This window comes from Acanthisitta chloris, unplaced genomic scaffold (genome assembly GCF_000695815.1).
Source record: "Acanthisitta chloris isolate BGI_N310 unplaced genomic scaffold, ASM69581v1 scaffold8010, whole genome shotgun sequence".
Taxonomy (NCBI): Eukaryota; Metazoa; Chordata; class Aves; order Passeriformes; family Acanthisittidae; genus Acanthisitta; species Acanthisitta chloris.
In genome coordinates, this window is record NW_008651074.1 from 24,256 (window position 1) to 43,615 (window position 19,360).

The window sequence follows — 19,360 nt, forward strand, 5'->3', positions numbered from 1 at the left end:
GTCCCATTTCATATCTGTTTTTTTTTGTTAATTTGTATAGTGCAGAAAAATAGTTGCATTTTTGCAACTCTTCAGAAAATTTTCTAAGTGCATTATTTTGTGCCAGTTTTCAAATGGTGCTTACATGAGCAAAGTGCTTTAAAACCTGTGAGCTGTTAGGAAAGAAAGGAAGAATATTTTTGGCTTTTCCTCTAGGAATGACGCCTCACAATTCTACTGACTCATGAGATGCAGGATTTCAAACCTCTTATTATGATTCCAAAATGAGATCAGTGTAAATTCTGCATTTAAGATATAGGAGCTTAAAAAGAATCCAATTTGGGTACGTCATCTGACCTCCTAAGGGTGCACAGACTTGTGGAAGCTCAAATAGGGCAGCTGTGAAATTTGTTGCAAGTTTCCTTCCATACTCTGCATGTTTGGAAGGAAATGTTAAATAGAGCAGCTGTTTTGCCTCCTGTGTTCCTCACTGCAGCTTGGTCAGTCTGTGACCTGTGACATGAGCGTGCAGAACATGCACACACACAGAGCCCAGGAAAGGTTGAAGCCACAGGTTTTCTGAAAGCTCTCAAAGCTTTGCATCCTTAGTTCCAGGAAAAATAATGTTCACCTGGGAAGAACTGTGAGGTGACACACAGGCTACAAGAATGCTGCTCTCCTTTCCAGAAACTGTTAAATGTTCTGGATTGACTTCTTCAGTGATGCAAGCTGAGGACTTTGTTCATGCACTTCAGCTTTAATACGGCTGTAAGACCACGCGCATGTGTTGGCAGCAGCCTGAACAAATGCATCGAGCACGTAGTCCATTTGGATTGAGAGACACAATGGTTAATATGTGCATGCACTTCATTTATGAACGCAATCACTGGGATTATTTGAAGATCTGTTGTTTGAGGTTTGATAAAGTTGCCCTCAAAAATAGGATGATTCTCTTGCTGGAATGCAGCCACACAGGCTATTAGAACACATTAAACACCATACCCCACAATCAAGAGTATTTATAAAAAGATTAACTGAGCCAAATATACACATATATATATTTAAGTCTGCAACCTGTAAATGGTTTGTTAGTCTTATTTTGCCTTTTATGCTCCATGAAAATACTGCCTGTGTTTTGATCTTCATGCAAATTAAAAGAAATATACCATATCAGATAATGCCCTCCAAGCTTAAGGGAAGACTGAGCACAGAATGGTAACTTTTAATTCCACTTTAGAAGAGAACTGTAGAATTATTTACCTGTCAGCAACTGATATTTCCATGCTGATTTATGACTCTCTAACTCTATTTCTGTTTCTTTAAAATTGCATGTGACTAATGCTAGCAGACTCATAAATAATATACTAGGGGCATTTGGAAAAGAAAATTTCCAGAGACAAGACTGGCCCATGATTTCTTTGACCAGGAAAAAAAAATAAGGAATGTTCTTCTCGGTTCCTTGAAGCAGAACATATTTCTAAATTTGAAACAAATGCTGATGCTGACAGTATTGAGTAACACCCATTTCTGGGTTTTATTTAAATGGCTGAGCAACTGACAAGTAGAATATAATGAAAAGAATGAACCACTAAAGCAAATATATTCCTAACTGCAAGGACGATTCAACTTTACTAATATTCCAAGTCTCATTCATTGAACAAATTGGCTTTTATTTGCCTTAAAGCTGAGCACTAGCCTTTAGAGATTTATATCTCATTGAATGAGATATCATTTAAAATTGTTATGTTCTGATTTATTTCTGCAACCTGATTATGTGCATAGAATCACAGAATCATTTGGGTTGGAAGGAACCACGAAGATCTTCCAGTTCCAAACCCTCTGCCATGGGGAGGGACACCTTCCACTGGACCATGTTACTCAGAACCCCATCCAACTCAGACTTGAGCACTTCCAGGGATGAGGCAGCCACAGCTTCTCTGGACAACCTGTTCCAGTGCCTCATCAACCTCACACATGCATTTGTTAGCCCATATAGGTAACATGTAATCCACATTCTCTACCCATACAATTCATAGATCTTAGAGCTCCAGTTACACTAATTTAATCTGATTTCAGATGAGATTTTCAGATAAAGCAAGAGAGGCAATTTCCCCTTTAACCTGCTGTATTTATGCCATTACTTCCAACTGAATCACTTGCAATGTGTATTTGTAGGAAAATCAGCTGTGACAAAGAGCTTTAGTAATAAGGAATCCCCTAACCTCTTCTTTTTTGGAGGTTTGGAGGCAGGAGGCATTTTCCATCTGAATTTGACCATTACTTAATGTAATCTGCTAGAGTTTTTATCTTTCCTGGATTAAGGACCCCTTTATATCATAAAGCCCTCTCTTGGGTTCTTTGGGGGGAGTTTACATCCATCATTTAGTGACTCAGCTGCTTGCAACCCCAGTGGGTCTGATTTATTACTACTTCTCTAATTTGACACCAATCCCAACTACACCAAAAACCAATTTACTACAAGAGGAAAAGTGTGGAGGCATGGAAGTAGCCACAGGACTCGTAGCTTTTCCCTAGCACAGTTTAATATTAAAAACACGTGGCAGGTTTTCTCTGAATGCTAATACTTTGGGTAACAAGCATTTTAAAAGTCCCAAAAATCAAGTTATAAAATTGACTGCTTTGGAGATGGATAAGTGTTGCAAACAGAAGTCCCTAAAGCTCAACTCTTGCACTAAGAGTAGACTGAGATGCCACAGACACATGGGTTGGCTTCACTGGCATCTTGGGCCACTGCTGAGGGAAGTACTCATGGTGATGCCTACTCTGGGTATGAGCAGCAGTGCAGAAGCCATACTGCACTAACTACAGTTAAATTACTACTCACTGACTAACCAGCATCATCTGGGAACTTTTTGGCAATAACCAGCATGGTGATGTTACCTCTCCTTCCTCAAACTTGTGCATCTGTTACTAGGCAAATCTCTGCTCTTTGCCCTTGCACAGCTGGGTCTGGGACCTGACCCTCTCTGCTTGCTTGTATAACTTCACCAATATTAACAATAATAAGAGAGTTTGCATAAACACAGCACTAGTGCTTTCAGCCAGGAAAGGCAACTCTCTCTCTCTTTTTAATAATGCTTTTAGAGCTCACCTAGAAAATTCTAGTAGGGAGAAAATGGTTTTTTTCCTCTCCAGAACTCAAGATAATGAGATCTTATCTGCTAATATGACTGAGGCAGAAACTTCTTATGAAATGATGTGGTAAAAGCATATGCCAGGGAAGTAGTGCAGACCTGCTTCTTACACACAGCCAGTGTGTCAGGAAAACTCCATACCTCTGATCAGGCAGGTGGAGAATATCCATGGGGCTGAAGCTTAGAAAGTGTGAATTTCTGTATGAATTTCTTTAAAAGTCAGGGAAAAAAACCTTGGCAAGCCTTACAGCAGTCAAGGAAACTTGGAGCTTACACCAACCCAATAAAGGGACTTGCCAACATCACTGCTGTACTCATTTAGAGTTATGAGTAAAGGGACTGAGTCATAGCCAGGAACAGACCCATCGCTTTCTCTTGAGAAAGGTAACTTCTGCAGCAATAAGCAATTTGGGAAGCAAAAAACCCAAAACAGTGTGGCATTTGAAGCATTAATTCAGCTGTGCATCTCAAAATAATTTGATATGGACATTGGTCTATGAGTAACCTCACGAATCCAACTTAACCCTCACTTCCTAGCTTGATAAGCATGAGCCATGTTAGTAGGAATTAATGAAAACTTTTTGGCAATCGTTTGCTAGCTTAAGGAGGGTTTGGGTTCAAGGCTCGAATAATCAGAAGATAAAAGGCCAATAACAAAATGATTTGTTCTGCAAAGTGTAATGATGATAATAACCATGGCAATGAGTCTCGCTCTTGCTGCCTCAAAACAGTCACTACTTGGAGTGTAGACAAAACTGATTAGATACAAAACCATCAAGATCTTCTGATATCTTGGCAAATAGCAAGGGAATTGTTGAGAAGATGAATGCTACTGGAGCAGTGCCTAGCCTCAGTTAAAGGCCTAATATTTTATAAAGGAAACAGCAAGAGTAATGGAAAAAGGCGATTTCGATCGCTACGCGTGAGGCAGCCAATCAAACCAAACTGTATTAGCTGTACTCTTACCTTCACGGTAGTGAAGTTGCTGCTTTCTTGGACATGAAGTAAAATGCCATTCTCACTTCTTGTCCTGAACTTCACTTCCAAGTGATCCACGCTCGGGGGTCCCATGCCAGCACCTCGAGCGCCATGTCTCATCATGTAGTCTCGCTTCTTGTTGGGGCTCATGTGGTAGTCGAGTCGTCCTTTGCCTTCTAGTGATAAGGCAGTGTCAGCAGTAATATCTGGGACAAAGACAGGGAAGTATTGAGTACACAGCTTGTCACAGCTCTAGACATCATCTGCCTAATCATGACCATTTTCATTCAGAGCAGAGATCAAGTTCAGAGCAGGTCAAGGGGGGGCGAGCAGGAGTGAATGGCAATTTCAGCCCCTCTATTCTTTGGCTTCAAGCAGAATATGTGTTTGAGAGTGGGAGTGTGCAAGTAATTTACTGCTGCTATCAGTCAATAGTAAATTAAAACTCACTAGGGAACAAGTGAGGGAGTAGGGAAAAAAAGTTGGCTCTCAGAACTGTAATTCCTTCCCAGGGATGTTACTGTTTCCATTACTGCAAGCAGGGTTTCATGATATATTGAACTCTAAGCTCTTCAGGGCAGAGATAATGACTTTCTATTTGTTATGGTATAAAAAAAAAAGGTGAATAAAAAATGGCAGAGCATTGACTACCAAATGCTGTTAAAATTATGGCTAAATTCTTTTGTAAACCAGTGCAATAAAAACATATAAATCAGCTAAACAATAATGGGACATGTAGGAAAACAAAGCCCAGTCATTATACTACAACTACATGGAAATAAATCACTTTGCTCTCCTGGACAACCCTGTGTTGATTTACAGAGCTCTATGGATGTGAGTTAATCACCCCAGAGCGTAAATGCCTTGTTTTCATTTACATTTACAGCATTTTCTTGCATATAATCTACAGTCAATTTGATTAAAAGGACTATAGTTTGGAGGAGCAATAAGCACATGAACACAATGTCTGTTTGAAGGGGTTTTCACTTACCCTTGTAGCTCCCCATAGCAGACAAATCCCTCCTATGGGATACCTTTATTTTAGTTACGGATTATGCATTATTGGGAAGCAGTAGTTTAAAATGAGTGCAAATTACCTGAAATGTGATATACAGACCAGAAAACATTATGTATTTAAGTTGTTGCTATTTTTAGCTCATGAAAAGACAACAGTCCATTGTGGACTTTTCCTTCAAAATTATATAAGGGGCAAGCATGCTGCTTGTTTTCATTATTTTGTAAAATTCATTATCCCATGACCCTTAAAGAAGCACTTCAAGGCATTTGGTTAAGCCATAGTTAGGTGTACATTAAAGAAAAAAGCAGTAAAACCTCTTCCATACATTTTTCACAGTGCTTTCCTGTCAGTCCATCCTTGCAGTGACACTGCTGCCATGACCAGTGATCCACACAAGTGCCACCATACTGGCAGGGGCTGGTTGTGCAAGCACCTTCGAGTCTGGGACACCTGAAAGAAATCAGAAAAGGAGATGCTGAAGGATGCACACAAATGTGCTGGGAAGCATCCTGCATTTGAATGGTACTCCCTTTTTTCCCCCTAGAGATGCAAAAATGGCTCTTCTCCCCATTCCTGGAAGTGTTCAAGGACAGGTTAGATGGGGCTTTGAGCAACCTGGTCTAGTGGAAGGTATCCCTGCCTACGGCAGAGCGATTGGAACTAGATAATCTTTAATGTCCCTTCCAACCCAACCCATTCTGTGATTCTAAGGACTCCATAGACAGCTCCTATTTCTAAGCAGGTCCCAATTTTCAGCGTCAAGTTATAACAGTCTCATGAAAAAGAAAGGAATTCAGAGACAGCCAAACTATTATGTGTTACACAAGAGAGAAGAAACTCCTTTAGGTGCTTATTATGCTGAAGACTGCCAAAGACTTTGCAAACACAAACTTGGGGGTTGGAAGAAGAAGGGCGAGCTAGGAAATTTGGACAGAAGACTGACATTATTGCTACAACCATAACTTCAAATACTGAGATGGAAAAAACAATAGAATCAGATAGGTCATCATTTCTGAAAGACCACTCAGAGGATATGAGGGAAATTCAGTGACACTTGAGAGGCAAAGTGATAGAACAGACATTGTGGATTAAGAGGAAATAAAAGGGAGTAGAAGGTTAGCAAACAGTACGAATACAGTCAAACCCAGGTGGTATTTATAAAGAAACCCAAGTGCAGGGCTACTCAATTTCAGCCTGCAAAGAAGCTTTAATAATCACTGGCAATAGAAATGTAATGACGTTGCTTTTTTGAAGCCTCTGTAATCTTTTGTGAACCTTTCATCCAAATTCACTTTCTTCCTACATTTTTCACACTTTACAGTAGTTTTTACAGTCTTTTTTTTTTTTTTTTTTACAAGAAATATCTGACAGTGCCTGAATGGAATAGCATCTGACTTCCATGACAGCTTCCTTTATTGTAAACATGGTCCATTCGATACCATATATAGCAGACATACTGATCTAAGATTCCTTGAGCTGCCAAAGCCTGGCTGGGCTCCAGGGGACGTCCGTTGACTGCAAACTCCATTATACAGCCCACAAAATCATGGCTTTCCACCTGTCCTCTCCGTTGAAGGATGGGCTCTATGGACCTGATGCCACCAACAGTTGCTCGATTTGGTTGTACATCAAGAGTCCTATAAAAGGGTTAGAAAAATAATTAATCAGTTTCAGACATTAAGACAGCAATAACAACACATGGACTGAAACCATCAGTTACAGTCTGCAGCTAAAATTCTTCCTCCAAAATTCATATTTTACATGTACACAAAGGGGACACAGAGAGATCAGTAGCTCTTGAACTAACAGTTATAATGGGGAAGACTTCAAATTCACGCTCAGTTACTGCATGCCAGAATTTCTATTCACTTGATTGATCAGCATGCTTCAGATCATAATGAATAAGGTGCTTTACTCAATTATCATTAAGATTGTAGAAGGTATTTAAATAGCTGGAAGATGAACTCATTATTTTACAAAGATGTAACACCTCTGCTAGCAGGGCAATCGTGTGACAGGAAATATGGTTGTGATTACTGTAAGAAATAAGCCAAAATGATTTGGATTAAAGTTACTGTTATCTCCAAAGAGGATCTAAAGATGCAACAGAAAGACTTCTGAGTTAGTTATAGTAAACACAAGAAGTAAAGTTTGCTTTCTTTACTGGACAGTGTTTACGAAATCAAAACTGTAAAAGACAACACCTGGAAGTTACTGAAAACAATGACAAAGTAATTACTCTTTATATATTTTTATAAAAGAAAGCAGTAATCAGGTGATGTTACTTCTTGCATCTTTACAAGAAATGAGAGGTGCAGTTAAATAAATAAATACATGACCCCGAAGCATTAGGCAATAAGTGCTATCCTCATTTATATCACAATGCAGACTACCCATGGCCATACATTTCTGGAGCCTGGAGACAGAGATGGGGTTGAGAATTGGGGATTTCTGAGCACACTCCTTGTCATTAATAAATTCCATGCAGAAATGTATCCTGAGATAGCAAGTAGCTGTACATATATAAAACCGAATTTGCTTCTGCAAAGATGGGAGAAAATGACACTTGGGAGCCTAGTCATGACTCCAAATCTCTCTGGCTTCAGAAGGCTAATTCTTCTTCATGTTACTAAAGAAAACCCAAACAAAAACCCAACACCAAACCCCCAGAAAATGAAGAATATTCACCAGTCAGTAGAAACAGCAACATTGCTAACAGTGCAGTAGCCTGGCTCCTGATCCTCAGAGCAGGAATCCACTGTCAGGGATGCTGCCTGCAAAAGGCAAACACAAATATGCTGAGTGTTACAAGGCTGTAGTTCCCAATCACATCAAATATTTATGCTTAAATGTTATACCAAGTACTTGGCTAGAATGGAGCATCTTTATATTCCAATGTCCCCCAGGATTGCAGGGTGCTTCAGAGCCATTGATCAACTACATTCTCCATCAGCATAGTGAACACCAAGGTGTGGATAATAACAGAGAGGGAGCCAAGTGACTGCTCTGTACAGAGAATCAGTTAAACACATGGTTTTCAGATTTGAGTAGGGTTTCTTTCATATTTGTTTGCTTTAGTCCTTGAAACTGCAGCTATTTTGGCTCATACCATATACTACTCTTAATCTGAAAAGAGCTGCTCCCTCCAAACACAAAGGGAGTTCCTTCAGGGACTTGACCATAACATTAAACTCATTGCTTGAGTTTGATAAAAAGCATGTTACAAAAGCTGGGAGGATAAACACTAAGATTACTAGTTAAAAATAATAACCAAGCACTCTAATTCTCAAAGGTAACCAAGTGGACCTGATTAAGGCAACTCTTAGGCTGACAGGTCCTGAGGGATGTTTGCCCCACGATGATAATGGGGAAGCCTGTGGATATGTACAGTGGGACCAAGCTGATCTTCACAAAAGTACCAGGTATCACCAGCACTTAGAACAGCCTCACTCCTTCTTCTTATTATCTCTAAGCCATCAAGTCCCAGCCAACAGCACTGCCTCAACCTCACTGAGTGGAACGTGTCCCTGCCCATGGCAGGGGGGTTGGAACTAGTCCCTGCCAACCCAAACCATTCCATCTTTCTATGATTACTCATCCCAGTCATTTACACTAAAGCTAATCATGGCAGTTCTAATCTCTAAAAGTCTAACCCAAGCTGTCACTAAAATCATGAAATAAGTCCTGCTGATTTAAAAAGGAGTTTTTGTTTTATTCCTTATTTAGCAAAGAGTTGTCCCCACAGTGATTTATTAATAACAGATGCGCTGAGAAAACCCCCAACAACCCTGAAGGTTAGTTATTCCTTAAAACAAATTTTCAGCAAAATAAACATAATCTCCAAATTGTACATATCAGCTCCCCATGTTTCAGCTAGATGTGTGGTACAGTTTTACAGCATATTTAAAGCAAATGCCACCTTTACAAATGCCTTGGTTCATATTTTGATTAAGATTACTGCATAGGAGCTGAGCAAGCAGCAATAGCTATCAGTATGTCATTAGTCTGCAGAGGCTTTTTCTCCTGCCTGCAACTTAGTTCACTAACAACAGCCTGTTGAAATCCCCACAGATTGTCCATGCTATTTCCAAACACACACTGCAAGCTGACACATTGCATTGACCAAATAAATTCATAGCTCCTAGCCCTGAATCATGCCCTACAGTATGCCTAAATTGTTCAATTTGCTATTTTTAATGAAAGCTTATCTTGAATTTCTTTCCATACAGAATGAGCAAACTGCTTCTCCCAAGAAATGTCAGTCTGCAGTTCCAAGGCAGATTATAGCCCTGTATAAATGAAACAAGCCATAGAAAGAATAATAAGCTGGCTGCTCTCTATGCCATCACACGTGTATGTATTTTTGTTCAGAACATCAACAACAAAAACTGAAGTGAGTTTTTTGTTCTTAGCTCAATCAGTGTAATCTCCCTAACTTACATCGCTATGCATTGTGCAAGCCAAGCTCCAACCCCAGCTGAAGGGTTGGATATTTGAGAATATATTTTACTTGGACCAGAGTTCATACAATTTATTTTCTAATGTTAGTCAAATGTTCCTGCTTGTTACTTAAGCATTACTCTACGGTTACCTTGCTGCATTATGAGACTTTCCCTCCTGTCACTCTGCAATAGCTCAGGACTGACAACTTAATGATTTTACCAGTTTCCGATAAAATCCCACTGTGCTGTAGGAAATGACAGATTTGGAATCCTGAGGGGGGGCTATTTCATACAGTTTTGGACACCTGGGAGACATTCCTCCTGCAGCAGAACTATCTAAGACAAAGGCGACCCTTTTCACATACTGTGTTTGTAAACAGCTGATGTTACTGGAAAGGTTTAAACATCAAAAAATCACACAAAGGTATGGGTTGTCTGAAATATTTGCTTGCAGCTTGAAGCATTCATAGCTGAAATTCTCTGTAAATAGCCCTTTTTATGTTATCTCTTCCTCTTTATTCCTCTGGCATATTGACAAGTAAAACATTTCGATACTCTATTCTATTTCTGAAGTGTACTGCATTTATTTGTTGCAATTTTTTAATCTGTGCTCCTATACTTAGCCATTGAAATCTTATTTATAGAAATATAACACTACTTTAGTTACTAAAATGGGAATCTGGTGTGTTTCAAGATTAAGGAGCACCTTTGGGAAGCTGGGATGCAAATTATTATCTGATATCAAGGCACAATAAACCAAAGTCATTGCTCAACATCACAATTATCCTTCATCTCATTTGGATATTTAACTCCTCTAAACACACATAAATTGGATTTGCAAATCCAGCTGAAGACTGGATTTCACAGAACCATAGAATCCTTTAGGTCAGAAAAGACCTCTAAGAGTCCAACCACTAATCCAGCATTGCCAAGTCCACCACTAAACCATGTCCCTAAATGCCACACCTACATGTCTCTTGAATACCTCCAGGGATGGTGATTCAACCACTTCCCTGGGCAGACTGTCCCAATGCTTGACAACCTTTTTGGGGAAGAACATTTTCCTGATATCCAGTCTAAACCTCCCCTGCTCCAACTTGAGACCATTTTCTCTTGCCCCGTTGCTTGTTACTTGGGAGAAGAGATCAACATTCACAACAAATGGAGATATCAGGTCTTGCACTATGAACTGAAATTCAGGCTCAGGATCAAGACTCTCTATGAGAGAAGAAAAAAGCATCATGTAGGAAGGTAATGAGACAACCCTGGTCCTACAATGAAACCCAGGCCATAAAGTAATGCATCCCTCTGCTGTTCTTGATCCATTTGTGCCTATGGACATCTCACCCTGGACCTGAAGCTCTTCAGCAGGGCACTGTGAACAGAGCAGCACAGAAATAGACAATGTCTGTATCTCACCACCACTGCCTTCTGCAGCAGTTCATGAGGGGAAATCTCTACAAGGACTCAGGAGGAACCACACTCGATACAACAGTTTATTGTCTTTATTCATAGAATGATAGAATCAACTGGGTTGAAAAAGACATCCAAGATCATCAAGTCCAACCCTTACATCACTTCTCACTTGAAATATATAAACCAAAATGTGGAGTCCTAACCATGTATTACTCTTAGTAACTTTAATCAAACATGGGAAGGATATGGGATTCCATGTACACTGGCCATTTCTGCTTGAGAAGGCAACTGTTGGGCAATAGCTACTGATTATGGATGGCAAATAGATTTGATTTCATTTCTAACTCAAACACTGTGGAGTCAAAAAGCTTAGCTTGAATTCAAAGGGCATTTGGTTTACATTCGGCTTTAGAAATACTGTTAAAAATGAGAGAAGAGGAACAGAAAACATTTACTGAGGAAAAAAATGAAGGAAGGAGAGGGGTCAGAGTACCAGGCATATGGCAATCAGTTGTTCCAGTCCAGTTTTTGACAGAGTTCCTCCCCTCAGATGCTTTCTGGGGGACAAAAAGAAAAGTAACTCCCCTCCTTCCCCCAAAAAAATCCCTTAATGTAGCACCTTTTAACTTTGCACATGTATTCTACAGAGGAAAACCAGGCTCCAAGTCTGACGAGATTGGCAAAATCTCCAAATTAGCCCAAGGAGGTCAGGGATGCCTGGAATTTTACGTTTGTCCACTTCTGTTGTCCAAATGTAGAGAAAAATTATTTTGAGGCTTTTTGTACTTACTATGGTTAATTAGCATTCCCTGATAATCATCCCTGTAATCTGCACCAGTTAATTAGCCTCATGCACAGTCATTTATTTAATTAATTATCCCTGGTTCTCATTTTTCACATTGAGAACATGGGACATTGCACATGCTTTTTTAATTATACTTTATCATCATCATACTAAACAAACCACCACAGGGCTTTGAGGCAGTTGGAGTAAGACAGAAACGAGCGAGGTTTTTCCCAAAGTTGGAGGTTCTGCTAGCAAATGTAATGTAATGTGACTAATTTTATGTTCCTCACGTGGAAACCAAAGTGATTCGGCTGAAGTTGTCTTAAATTCCCATTATAGCACGGCTTACCATTCCAGCCCTCCGGGCAATGACTGTGTGGAATTGTCCATCAGACACCTTCTTAGTTGTGGTAAGCTTGTAGATGCCACTGCCAAGGTTGTAGGAGAATCTCAGCCTCCCTTCTACTACTTCCAGGGCAAGGAATTCTGCACGTTCTCCAGTTTGGTTATCGTAGTTATACAACAACAAGGCATTGCTTTTGATAGTGGAAAACTTTATATAGATGTAATTATTGTTTGGATCCATGCTGGGAAACTCCATGTATGACAACTCTTCAAATCCATAACTGTTCAGCTCACAATGATTCCCAAAAACACCTGCAAGATGAAAGCAAAATCTGGAATCAAGAGAGTTTTTCCTCACAGAAACAAAGTGTGGATATGCTCCTGACGTGGCAATGATACATCTCTAATGTATGATGAAAAACATACGGAGTAAGTGTATGTGGATATGCTCCTGACGTGGCTATGATACATCTCTAATATATGATGAAAAACATACGGAGTAAGTGTTGAGGTACTTAAAAATTAAGTTACAAATGAGATGTTGATTGAAAAACAAAGTACATTTCATTGAGCTCTTTAGAAAACAACAAAACAAATGTCAGATATGGTTCTTAATTATCATCAGGCATTTATTAATCCACTAATGGAAATAAATTTGCAACTTGAGTTTATTTTTCTCTTTATAGTTATTATCTGAACTGTTTCTCACTGGGTGGTTCATTTTCTATACCTATTAAATAAGCATATGTGTGATTAAAACATTATGCCCTCTTGTGTTTTTACTCCGGTGAATATTTTGGTGCATTCTACATATTTCTCTTCAGATCTGTCATATAATTCCCCTATACCTTTTTTTTTTACAATGAGAAAAAAGACTTAATTTATCAATATTAGTTACATTTACAATAGAGTATGACTATATTGGAAATTAATAAACTCTGAGGAAACATAAATGCAATAAAAGAGAATAAAGAAGTTATGCCACATGTCAGTAGAAAAACTTATTCAGAGGTAGTTAAAAATTAGTATTGACAAACAGACTACTGTGTGAGGAATTTCAGCAGTCTTAAAGCACTGTAGATGCCTTCCCAGGTTTATCTGCTTTTTGATTAACCTGTTTCATGTACTTCCATGCTTTTCTATGCAAACAATGACAATTCTGGATTAAGCTGCATTCAGAACCAATCTCGCTGCTATTATATCATGCTACCTTTAAATATCTGTGTTGTTTTATGTTTTCACTGTGTTCATTCCACAAACCAAATCTGGGATAATTAAATTCAAAAAACTATTTTGTCAGTGGTATATGCTTCTCTGATGTAAAATACTGATGTTATTTACAGTGGTCTTGTTCTTCAGCTCTCCTAAAAGTGTCTGTTATACATCAGGAGAGCTTTGTTATCATCATACCTCCTTCTTCAGACTGAACTTGGGGATATCCTTGGAAGTGAAGGTCCTTTAGCCCTGAGCAAGCTGTGGTTGAGCTGAGCTCCTCCTGGGAAGCCAATGGTCTTGATTTGAAGATTTCGAGCATCCATTCTGCTGTTGGCTATTATCTATCTATCTATCTATCTATCATCTATCTATCTCATTAGAATAATGATTTTTATTTTCAGACACTAAGTAGTTTGGTTGGATCTTGTTATGTTGTGTGAGAGAGAAACGAGCTGTCCCCAGGAACAGAGTAACTGTTTGCAGGCTGATCATATAACATCCTAATTTCATTTGAAAGAAGACTGAGCTAATTAAGAATCTACATACATGCAGGTTTTCCAAACCTTGAATCATTTACAAACTCTGAATAATTTCTGCAGGTAAAATTAAATAGCAGTTACCAGGGAAAGGGGAGAAGAAGAGGAGATGTGTACTCACCGAAGGGACAGTGGCAGTAATAACCCTCCACCCCACTTTGGCAGGACCCACCATTGAAACAAGGGTTGCACTCACAGTAGTTGACAGTGGAGTCACATGTTTTCCCTGTGATTAGGGAATAAAAGCAATTTCCAGGTCAGGGTATTCAGGGCAATAGGAAAGTCAGGCTTTTATTTAGGTAACAAGGTTATGAACCAATGCTGAATGCCTGGCCAGGAGAGAAGGTGCCAGGAACAGAGAAAACACAAGACACAATGCTCGCACAGGCATAATATGTGGCCCAGAGAAATTTACTTTACTTTTCAAGTGTCTCGCTGTAATTGTATCATATAGGTACTGGTGGACTGTTTTTACATTGAATTTCATTTTATTGTATAATTTATTTTATTTAATTAACTGGTGTCATAAAAGAGAGATCATGAAATTAAAGGCAATGCTGAACTAAAAAAAAAAAACCCATAAAAATGTGTCTTTTTACCCTGTTGAAAGCAAAGGAGATACAGACAGCCCTTGCTGGACCTTGCATGCACAGGGCATGCTGAACACAGGCTGCTATTGTACATTATATGATTTTTCTTAGTTTTCCTCATCAATTACAACCTCCTTCCTGACTTAGAGGGACCACAGCCCTCTGGAGCTAAAACAAGTTACCCTGGATACAGTCCTTTCCTAAGCAGACATTGTCACATGTGGGAAATATTATCCACCAGTGAATAAACTGAAATCACATAACTCATTTCAACAAGGAAGGGAACCAAGAGAACAAGTGAAGATTTTAACAGATGCTGAATACCAACAAGGGGATTCTTTGTACAGAACTTTTCTTTGTATGGAAACATTACTTACAAAAGTATTGGTCTGAGTTGGTATTAGTTCTAAGATTTTCATTGCTTGGCTTTGATCACTTTAGCAACACTTGTACTACATCCCACTCTAGAACCTGTCTTCTTTCTGCCAGCAGTGACAGCCTTCACTGCCTGTGCTCAGCAAAAACTTCACAGAGTCATCATGTTTGTCCCTCCTGTTTCACTGCAAACAGTGGCAAAACCAGCCACACTCTTCCAGACATCTCCTTTAACTTCATCTCACACAGGATAGATATACAAAGCAAGGGCTAAGACTTCCTTAAATGCTTCTTATTGCACTGAGAATTAATTTTTTTGGTTTCTTACACCATATACACATGTTTAAGTTAAATATACAACATTAGAATCATAGAATCAGCCGGGCTGGAAAAGACCTCCAAGATCGAGTCCAACCCTACTGTGGTTACTAGACCATGGCACTAAGTGCCACATCCAGTCTCATCTTGAAAACCTCCAGAGATGGTGAATCCACCCATCCCTGGGCAGCCCATTCCAATGCCTGAGCACTCTCTCTGTAAAAAATCTCTTCCTAATATCTAACCTAACCCTCCCCTGGCAGAGCTTGAGTCTGTGCCCTCTTGTCCTCCTGCTGGTTGCCTGCGAGAAGAGACCAATCCCCACCTGACTCCAACCTCCTGTCAGGGAGTTGTAAAGATTAGCTTGCATCAAAGGTGTCCATTCTTATGTCACATATATCTTAATTTTACATCTCACATGACAGAAATGCACCTTATGCAGTTCTTAGAGACTGCTGGTCCCTAAAACTGTAGAAAATCAGGGCTGTGCTACATTAACTTTTTCCAGAATTTCACAACTTGAGCCACCTAAGGAAGAAAACCTCTTTTTTTGCCTCAATCCTTTACTTTTCTGTTTAACTTAAAGTTTGCAATCCATTCTTCCATGTGAGCAGGAGCCCTCCATGTGTGACTGCAAGCAGGATGGAAATGGAGCACTGGAGGATTCCTGTGGTTAATACGTAACTTGTAGATTCACCATAAATCCAGGAAACTTTTCCAGTGTCTGAATCTAATTATGCTTTGGGGGTATTTATTTATGTTTTATTCTCTAATGGGCATGACTGAAGGATGAGCTAACTTTTTATGTTAGATTTTGCTGTTTTTTTTGTTTTCAAATTATGCTCCACAGGACAGATCTTTGACTTAGGAGGCAGAACACAGAGCAAGAGTGAGGCAGACGTGCTTAAAATAGCTCAATGATGTGGCTTAGTCTTCACAAAAATCAAGTAGAGCTAATAAGGCTTACTCATATTTTTGCAGTTTGATCTAACTAAATGCTCTTCTTTTTCTCAGCTAACCTTAAAGCTGACATATTTGCTGAGTCAGCAAGAGAATATGGTTGTTTAGTTTAGCTGCACATATTTTTACCAGTGAGTAACAGCATCTTCTTCATATTTAACCACTGTTGAAACCAATAAAAGTCTGTTTAGAATAATATAATTACAGAAATATAGAATCATAGAATGGTTTGGGTTGGAAGGGACCATAAAGACCATCTAGTTCCAACCCCCTGCCATTGGCAGGGACACCTTCCACTAGCCCAGGTTGCTCAGAGCTCCATCCAATTTGGCTTTCAATGCACCCAGGGATGGTGCATCCACCACCTCTCTGTGCAACCTGTACCAGTATTTCATCACCTTCAACATCAAAAATATCTTCCTTGTACACAGTCTAAATCTTCCTTCTTTTAGTTTAAAACCATTAACCCTTGTCCTGTTGCTACAGGCCCTGTTTGCATTTATTGCAACTGTTTTGACACAGGAAAAGATGAATACTCTGATTTTATTTGGACAACGAAAGGAATTAGGCTAATCATATATGCCTGATTAGTGTTTCAGGGGTATCAAAGCAAGTGAGAGGAAGGAAATACCTCAACCAATGTTTTGGGAACCAGGGGAGACCCCAAAGCAGGGCCAGTCCAGTAACACTCCAGTTCAGATGAACATTGCAGTTAGTTGAGTTTACGGATCAGTTCTCAGCTGAAATACCGAGAGTTCAGGGTGTTCACTTCTTTGTCAGAAAGATCTTTTTTCTGAAGACCATAGAAATTAGGAGAATGCTGGATAATTGATAACAGACAGCATTCAACACTTATCATTCATCACTTCAGCTGATGATATCACATGCAGGGGCTTATGCAAAAATCTAACTTCCTGAGGTTCTTGTTTTTAATTGAAAAATGTAACAGGAACAGATACCAGCTGAATGCTCCTGGGTTAGATTTCAACTGATTTGAGGGTTTGAGTTTTTGTGGTTCTCTGTGTCCATCTTTTACAGTTATAATATTCTAATCTTGCATTTGAAACAACTTCACAAACCTACATTCCTTCATCCTAATGAGTCCTGGAAAACAGGAAATGAAGGGTTCAAAGCAAGGGCAGACAACTACTGTAAATCACAAAGCATATTCCCTCCAGAAAGTGAGTATTTTAAAAACAAAACCTGATCATCATTAAGAGATGTAATTATAACAGATTGTTTAAACCCTAATGATGTTGCTCTGAGGTAATCAGTCTTTATAATCCTATCCAGTGAAAAGAACACCATTACCTTTGCAGCATGATGAAGTGAAATGCAGCTGACAAAACATAATAAATCAAGGGAAAGTAAGACTCTCAGTTTTCAGGTAGGCCATTATAAAGGTCTACAGCTCATGTACTCTAATTTACAGTGAACAGTCTGTCTCAGAAAACACTAATTTCTACTTGTATGCAGTACCATGTAAATATTATTTTTTTTACCAAGCATGCAAATTCAATTATGAGACTGTGTTTACATTCCAAGAGAAGCAGCAAAGATATGTATATGGTGAAGTGAATTACAAATCCACTATTTTGTCTGTTTCTTTTTTTGTTGTTGTTGTTGAGGCACTCAAGGTTTATATTCATGAAGAAACAGTTTCAGGCTTCATTTTTTACATTCACTATGGTTATCTTTAATCATATATGAATCAGGATTAAGAGCCTAAGCAGCTGTGTTCTCTTTCTCTGCTGGCAGTATAACAATGACATAATAGCCTCTATGTCAAGCATTCTCAAACAATCCGTATTCTGACATTTGTTTGCAGAACCTATTGGATATTGAATGTGTAGAATTTCAAATATGCTTTTGCAGACATAAAATGTCTAAACATACTGTATGTTAATTGTGAACTTATCTAATAAGCTCTGTTGATATTAAACTCCAAAGATATTTTGGGTTTTAATTACATTGGTGCCATTTGTTTTCTGTCTTGATCAATTAATCTCAGGGCACTTTAATAACTCTTGATTCTGCAATGGCCAACTGATTAAAAAAGATCTGACTCCCAAATAGAAACGTCTGCCTCAGTGGCAGTCTATTTTAAGGTTATTTGTGTTGACAAGGAGTTTAAGAAAGCTCCTATCAGATGCCACATTTAATTCATGGCATGAAAGACATCCAACACTTCAAACCCTGAGAGTCTCATTTTCTTAGTAAAAATATTCATCTCTTTTTTTGAGCTTGTCACATGTAGAGCTTGATTTTTAGCTGACATAAGGGTTGAACATCAAGATATGAGGTTTAATACCAGAAGAAATCAGCTGGGTGTTTCATTAATGTTCCAAATTATAGTCTAGAGGCATACACTGCAGTATGCTGCTAGAGTTAATGAAGTGTTTTGCTTTGTGGCAACAGCAAACATATGCACATGTAATCTCTGGTGGTAATGACCTAAAGAGTTGCAGGGCATAGGTGCCCTAGAATTATTTTGCCATACTCCTGGCAAATAATTTGATGTACTAATACAACATGAAATAAACCCCTGAATTGGTAACTTAATTACAACTGCTCGTCAATTAACAACAATTGCTCCTGACCTGAGGCTCAGGAGTACCTTTGTGAGCTTCATGTGAAAGATCTCATCAGCGCCCTTGATACTGCACTGAGTATGTACCCACTGCTGTAGCTGTGATTTAAATTAGGTAGTTAAACCTTTCTTTGGACATTGATTAACTTTCTCCTCTGCAATAAATTATCTCCTGTACTGATCTGGTTTAAGAAAGAAACCCAAAGGAACAGTGGGTCCCCTGATCACTCCATGGGTTACAGGTAAGTTTTGGTGGCAGTGGTGGCAAGTTTGAATACCCACAGCATAATGAACACAGCTGTGCTGAGCTGGGCTGCCCTGGGGCATCTGCAGTACAGCAATGCTCCTTAGAAAAGGTAATGAAAGTCTTACCTAATCTCCTCTGGTTGGATTTTTTTTTTTTTTGATTTCTATAAAAAGTGGCCATAAGCACTGGCTAAAATTGTTCAGACCTTCCTTAAATATCATACTCATGGCAGCAGCAAAGACCAGCATGCTTTTCTAGGGATACAATGCTGCTGTGTTTGAATGTGTAATAAATATCAAAGAAAAAATACTCAGAAGAGGTTGGAATGCTGCAGACATTTCTGTGCTTAGTGAAAAAAATTAATGCCAAAGGGACAAAATAAAGAACAGACAGGTTGATCATTTTGCCT

At 39.0% G+C, this 19,360-nt stretch overlaps 1 protein-coding gene across 1 annotated transcript in view; it reads right to left on the minus strand.

The window, feature by feature from the left end:
- Positions 1-19,360, minus strand: part of FAT4 (FAT atypical cadherin 4) — a gene marked incomplete at its 5' end in the record, with an annotated part of 131,502 nt that overhangs the window by 4,479 nt on the left and 107,663 nt on the right. The window contains 6 exon segments of the mRNA XM_009071562.1: positions 4,101-4,318; positions 5,456-5,580; positions 6,588-6,767; positions 7,819-7,904; positions 12,125-12,432; positions 13,993-14,097. Of these exon segments, the coding sequence (XP_009069810.1) occupies positions 4,101-4,318; positions 5,456-5,580; positions 6,588-6,767; positions 7,819-7,904; positions 12,125-12,432; positions 13,993-14,097 (1,022 nt within the window).